The 7217-nt window shown below is 39.8% G+C and overlaps 1 protein-coding gene across 1 annotated transcript in view; it reads right to left on the reverse strand.

Annotated features, from left to right (window-relative positions):
• LOC311039551 (voltage-dependent calcium channel subunit alpha-2/delta-4-like) overlaps window positions 1–6432 on the reverse strand; it is a gene marked incomplete at both ends in the record, with an annotated part of 133173 nt that extends 126741 nt beyond the window's left edge. The window contains one exon of the mRNA XM_084049493.1: window positions 6347–6432. Coding sequence (XP_083905619.1) covers window positions 6347–6432 — 86 coding nt within the window. The remainder of the gene's footprint in view (window positions 1–6346) is intronic.
• Window positions 6433–7217: the final 785 nt, after the last annotated feature.

The raw sequence follows: 7217 nt of genomic DNA on the forward strand, positions 1-7217 counted from the left end.
TGTCATATATGTCAATATGATCAGTGTAAGAACATACTATAACGTTCATGGTTAGCAGAGACAAAGTCTGACAGTTTCTCCACTATGTGTACACAAATCTCAGGTGAAAGGGAATGTATTTTTCTCTCTACCACTCCACTGTCAGATGATGCTGAACTTTTCTCTAAAAACTTGACGTTTTACACGTTTTAAGTGTAATCGTTTTAGCTGCTTGCGCAAATTGCAGCTAAAGGCCTGGTATGCGCCTCTCAACCCAAAAGCACTATTACGGTAGGCTGAATTCAGCCACACCTTTCAAACCTATTTCTACTTTAACTCATTTGTACAATAATGCCACTCTGCTTACTTTCACTAATAAAGTTGTTTGTAAAAACCGAGAGGCAGCTCACAAAGACAAGAGACAAGCATCTCCTTTCTCCCTGCTAGGTGATCTGGCTAAGAATGACAGCATTATCATACAGCCCGATGATAATACTGTAATGATGATACTGGTATAAAACATAGAAGACGACAAATATAGACACATCAGAAGCACATCACCAGCTCAAGATGTGGATGTTCTTATGTGGGTCGCACAAACACACAATCAAAGACTGCATCAGTGAACACAAACATCATCGATGTCAGGCAGAAACCTTGTATCTCCATAAGAGAATGTTTTATGTTTATTCATTTTTTTCTTCATAAATTAGCGTCCTATTAACGTATCACAGTATCGCACAAAAGTAGCGGAAATATCTACAAGCTCACAGCGTATGCAACAAGTGCTAATCAGAATGACTTTATTGTCACGTCACTGGTTTACAGGAGAACAAAAATTCTGAGAGAACATAATTGAGATATCTACATATGCACGTACAGTATACACACATATATAGATCTATTTTCAAAAACTTTTTCAATTATGACATTTTGGATGATTTGAAAATGCCTACAACAACATGCCCAAAATACGGTACAGCAGGTTAAATGTCAGGAATGCCTATAGAACAGGTCATTTCTTTTTAATAGTTTTATAGTGCAGATTATAGTGTTATTATTATTGCTATTATATAATCACTATTATTATTATTGCTATATAATTGCTATTATTGTTGTTATTGCTATTATTATTGTTAGTATTAGTATATTACTATTGTTCATATAATGTTTTATGGTTCTTGCACCACCTTAGCGTGTCTGACAACACGTCTAGGTCAACACAAGTCTAGAGGGGTTTAAGACAATGCAGGTACTGTTTTTGCACTTCTCTCTGGATCTGGAAATCTCTGGATCAGAGCCTGGAAACACTCTCTTTTACACTTATGTTAAGCTAATGTTATATTTATTTTGCATAATGTCATGTTATGTATTGTATCATGTTTTTACTGTATGTAGTGTATCTTCTATGGACCCCAGGAAGATTAGCTGTCGCTGCGGCCATCAGCTAATGGGGATCCATTTAATAAACAATGAACAATAGTGTATTACTAAATGCATTGGAGATTAAACTTGTACTGTCGATTAGTCTTGCCGGTGACTAAATGAGCTCTACTGTACAGTATGTGAACAGGTACTGTATTTTATTTCATTTTTTACTTTTTTTATCCCACGATTTTGTAACCCATTTTTTCACCCAGTGCCAATTGCCTAAGCATGTAATCATGGGCGCTACTCTCCCTCTGCCAGCCTGGGGAGAGCCCTGACCTGAGCTCATGCTTCCTTCAATGCATGAGGAGAGAGCAGACCGCTTCTTATCACCTGACAGGGGGGAGTTTCCCCGGTAGAACGTAGCGCGTGGAAGGAACACGTTATTCCAACCAGTTCCTTTCCCCTCCATCAGTATGGGAACAGGTACTGTATTGAAGGAGACTGCAGAGTGCCTACTTTTGTGTCTCCAACAAAATGATATCCAAATATATACTTCGTTGTATATCAATAGCGCAAATAGCCGACGTACAAGCTCACAGCGTGGCGCGTAGCGACGCGATGTGAGCTTGTACATCGGCTATTTTAACCGAATGTTCACCCATTATCGCTGTGAAGGTTGGCCGATGCGGCTCAAGGCTCCAAAAAGGTTGACAAAGTCCAGAATGTAGGTTTGAGTATATCTATTTCTCCCAAAACAACAAACACCAACAATCCTGTGCAGTATTTACAGTGCAGGCCTAGGCAAAATTCATAGGTTAACCAAAAGGAATAAAAAATAATAAAGACGTCAAATGAAGACTTAGAAAAAATGGATAACTGCAGACAGAAAGACAAAACAACTCAGGCAGTGCTATACCAGGCTATACCTTCTAACTAAGACTCTGCAGCTCTCTCCCCTGACTGTTGTCTGTTGCCAGCCAAACACAGCCTCAACTTGACTCATCCCAACCTGCCCTTTATACCAGGTGGATCCTACCAAGACAATTACCTGTAATTGGTAATCAATTAACTCAAATAAAGCTACATTATGGGCCATGAGTTACTTACACAATTACATAAGGAATTTAGTTACCAACCATTCAAATACATTTCCCAAGCACCAATTAATTCCCAACCTTAAAACAGAGTACTCTTAAACATGGACAAACACCCCTACTCTACAGTACTTGGCACCTCCCAAGCAAGCAGGATTGCCAGTACTGCATAGGATTGACAGGTGACAAACAATCACTCATTTCACACCGTTTTCAAATAAATAATGGAAAAGCTTAAAACCATTGAATAGTCCTTGTGATCTTTATCAATGCACAGATGTCCATGACGATTGTAAGAAAACATGCAATACAAAACTAAGATACTTCCAAGCCGGCTTGATGTTAAAGGGATATTTCACTTTCAAAAATACTCTGGGTCATTTTATCGTCTACTCAGGCTTATGTGAGCCCCCCAGACCGTTTTTAAGTTGCTTGATTCAGTATTTAGATATTTGATATTCATTTTATCAGACACGCCCCCTTCCTATACAAACCCATTATAACTTCAAACTACATTTTTAACATGTTAAATTCATCAACAACACCCGTCCTTGGTTCTGGTGACTCACCCTGCCCTCCTAATATGCGAGGGGGCCGTGTTTTTTCGATTACTTTTTTCATTTATTTTTTATATTTTTTTGGGAAAATGAAAAAAAATCAATAGAATAAAAAAAAAAAATGAAAAAAAAAGTAATCGAAAAAACACGGCCCCCTCACGTATTAGGAGGGCAGGGTGAGTCACCAGAAGCAAGGACGGGTGTTTTTGATGAATCTAACATCAAATGCTAGAAGAGACAGGGCTCATGTGGTTAAATATTGGATAGATGGCCCAGCCCGAGACTGAACCTGTGACCTTTACATTACGTGACAATGACACTAATCACATAGGTCAGTCTCTGCCACAACATCAACCCTGTTTAATCCTGACGTGAAAGAGAAATTAGCCAGGCATGACCAAGCTGAGGGTTATCTCGCCTGTGTGTGCCTGTGTATGCCTGTGTGTGTGTGTGTGTGTGTGTGTGTGTGTGTGTGTGTGTGTGTGTGTGTGTGTGTGTGTGTGTGTGTGTGTGTGTGTGTGTGTGTGTGTGTGTGTGTGTGTGTGTGTGTGTGTGTGTGTGTGAGAGAGAGAGACCAGTATTAGCGGATAAGTGGTCAAATCCAGATAAGGTCAGTCTTAAGGGTAACAGGTGGCTGACAGTCGTTGACCTGATGTCTGCCAGCTAGCCTGCTAATAAGATAGCATTTCAGGGTTATGTCAGAGAGACCATCCTGTCTGTCTGTCTGTCTGTCTGTCTGTCTGTCTGTCTGTCTGTCTGTCTGTCTGTCTATCGTATGTATCTGTTTGTTTTAGTTGATTATATGAATCATTTCGTTCGTATCTTTGTCTGTGTGTGTGTGCGTGAGTGTGCGTGCGCGCGTGTGTGTACTAGTGAAAAAGACAACAAAAGAAACTGCACTCAGTGGGCTTCAGGTTAACCGCACCCAAAAAGCGTTCTGTGACGTTTCAAGCTACACGCTCTTGCTTAGACTGTCAGGAGTTGGATCAACACCTGCCTTAGGTATTTGGGACTGTGCACGTGTGTCCTTCCTCATTAGCTGTGTGAGTGCAGCGAAGTCAGGAGGTTTAAGCGTGCGTGCCATGCCGTGCCGTAACGTGCCAAACCAAAGGATTAACTATCAGTGAACGACTGACCTACTGACTGACTGACTAATAGGTTAAAGGTGGCGTAAGTGATATTTGTTTAGTCAGGATAGCAATTTCATCCAATCAGGAGAAAGAACTCATGCAGTATACACTAGTCTGTACATAAACAAGTGACATTTTAAGTGGTGAAACAAATAAAATTAGGAGACAAATATGGATTGTCCTGATTGGATGACATTAGTATTTTCTGTTTATTAAACCCATTAAGACCTGGAACGCATCTGTGTCACTTTAGATTTCTTTGGCTAAAAACGAAAATAAATAAAAATCATGATTTTTCAAAAATAGCAGATCTACAAGCTCATAGCGTGGCACCCGGTGCCACGCTATGAGCTTGTATATCTGCTATTTTTGAATTTTTTCAAAAAAATGTTTTTTTTTAAAGAAAAGGGGTCTTAATGGGTTAAAGAGCTGCAGAGACAAGGAGACCCCTGTTATTCAACAAATACTCTATAGCAATTATTACTATCACAATATAGAGGGTGGATGTAGTGCCTTGCCCATGGACACACATCACTCATGTCTGTTGATAGGTCATTACATTGTTGGTTTCAGGAAGTGAACTTGTGACATTTCAGTTACCGGACGTTGCCTGTCTAGCCTGCATAACACCTGTTATGTGTCCTTAATGCCTGACTTTAGATTAAATCCATTACCTGACACCACACATGTGTGTGTGTGTGTGTGTGTGTGTGTGTGTGTGTGTGTGTGTGTGAGAGAAAGAGAGAGAGAACTTCCAGTTCCAGGTCAAGACCCAGGTACACAGTGGTTGCTTTCCACCAGTACATTTACTCAAGTACTGTACTTAGGTACAATTTGGAGGTACTTTTACTTTACTGGAGTGTTTCCAATTTTCAGTACTTTTACTTCTACATCCACTACATCTCAGAGGCAAATATTGTACTTTTACTCCACTACAATTATTTGAAAACTTTAGTTACTAGTTACTTTGCAGATATAAATTATAATAATTATAAAACATACATTAACCACTTTAGCCCTATTTTATTCATAGGCTATTTGAAAATAGCCGATCTACAAGCTCACAGCTTGTAGTGATTTTGTAGAATCGGCCTCAGGCCTTAATGGGTACACATGCACACTACACAGACACACATACATATGTATAGACTGACACACACACACACACACGCGCGCGCACACACACACACACACACACACACACACACACACACACACACACACACACACACACACACACACACACACACACACACACACACACACACACACACACACACACACACACACACACACACACACACACACACACACACACACACACACACACACACAGGTGTACAGCTGAGTGATAGCTCAGTATTGATTATGTGAATGTCTGACAGGAGGTTTGACTCAACAAAAAGGAAGAAAAGAGGAAAAAAAGACACCTGTCACAAAACAACTGCTGACATCATGTGAAGGCAGCGCATGGCTTACTGCTGAAGACAGGAGTTGTCTTAACAGCTGCACTACGCTTTCAAAACAATCAATTATATTGATTGAATGAGAATAATTATGCTCTGTATTGTTGACTGACTGACAAGAAATGGAAATAATTTCCATAAAATGTATCAGTGTGGAACTAATGCCTTGAAAACGCTTAAGAAGACCATGAGAAGTACTGAATATTTTCACTTCTATCTGTCCAGTGGAAACCTGCAGAGGAAAGCTACTGTAAAATCAGTAAAAAGCTTAGTTTTACAGATGCAGGTGCTGTATTTTATAATGCAGCCAATTAAATGTTTACTCGGCCAAATGCAAATAATTTTGGAGGTCCTTGACATGAAAAAAGTTTGAGCACCACTGATATTATAGCAACATAAGTGTTTCAGAAAACTGTTAGGATTTAGAAAGACATTTGTAGAATCGTAGCTCAGGTCTTAATGGGTTGAAGGGATAGTTCACCCAAAAAATGAATCAATCAATTACACACCCCATGAAGCCTTGAATTCATGGAGATTTTTTTGTTTTTGTCGCATTCCTAAGCCAATAATTTGATGACCGGCGGAAAGATGCTAATGTCTCCGGTAGGAGACTCAAAGTTGACACTTTGAGTCTCCTACCGGTCATCAAATTATTGGCTCCAAAAAATCTCCATGAATTCAAGTCTCCATGGGGTGACTAATTTCTAGCACATCGGAAAAAAGTAATTTCGGCCCTTCCCTGTACTCACATTTCGGGGGAAATCTTCATCTGGGCGTCGGCCGTCGGACACAGCGAGGCCAACCAGATGATCCACAACGCCATCATCTTCCTCATCCTCATCCTCCTCCACCTCCTTGTCCTCCGTCTCGGGATGGCCGTGTTCCCACAGCTCCCAGTGTTCAGGCGTCTGATTTCTCAGAACCCTGTTGTGTTCAGGGAGACGTTCAGATATTAACACACACATTAATTGATTGATTGAATACTTTATTAACCCATTAAAACCGGTAACGCATATACTGTGTAATTTTATATTTTTAGATGTAAACATTATTTTATACCTTCGGCTATTCAAAAATAGCAGATCTACAAGCTCATAGCATGGCACCGAGTGCCACGCTACGAGCTTGGAGATCTGCTATTTTTTCATTTTTAACCCAAATCTTTGCTTCTGGGAGATTCTGCAAATTCTGCAGATCTACAAGCTCATCGCGCGGTATTGTTGACTGACTGACAAGAAATGGAAATAATTTCCATAAAATGTATTGGTGTGGAACTAATACCTTGAAAACGCTTAAGAAGACCATGAGAAGTACTGAATATGTTCCCTTCTTTATAATGCAGCCAATGAAACGTTTCCTCGGCCAAATGCAAATAATTTTGGAGGTCCTTGACATGAATTTTTTTTCCCTTTATTTTTATTTTTTGTTGCTATAATATCAGTGGTTCTCAAACTGTTTCATGTCAAGGACCACCCAAAATGATATGTAAAAATATGTTGTTCCAGGAACCCCCCAGAAGCAAAGATTGGAGTTAAAACTGTATATATATATTGATATATAAATGCAAAACTCATCGCGCGGCACTCTGTGCCGCGCGATGAGCTTGTATATCTGCTATTT

Source organism: Gymnoscopelus microlampas (assembly GCF_963454915.1).
Source record: "Gymnoscopelus microlampas genome assembly, chromosome: 23".
Lineage (NCBI taxonomy): Eukaryota > Metazoa > Chordata > Actinopteri > Myctophiformes > Myctophidae > Gymnoscopelus > Gymnoscopelus microlampas.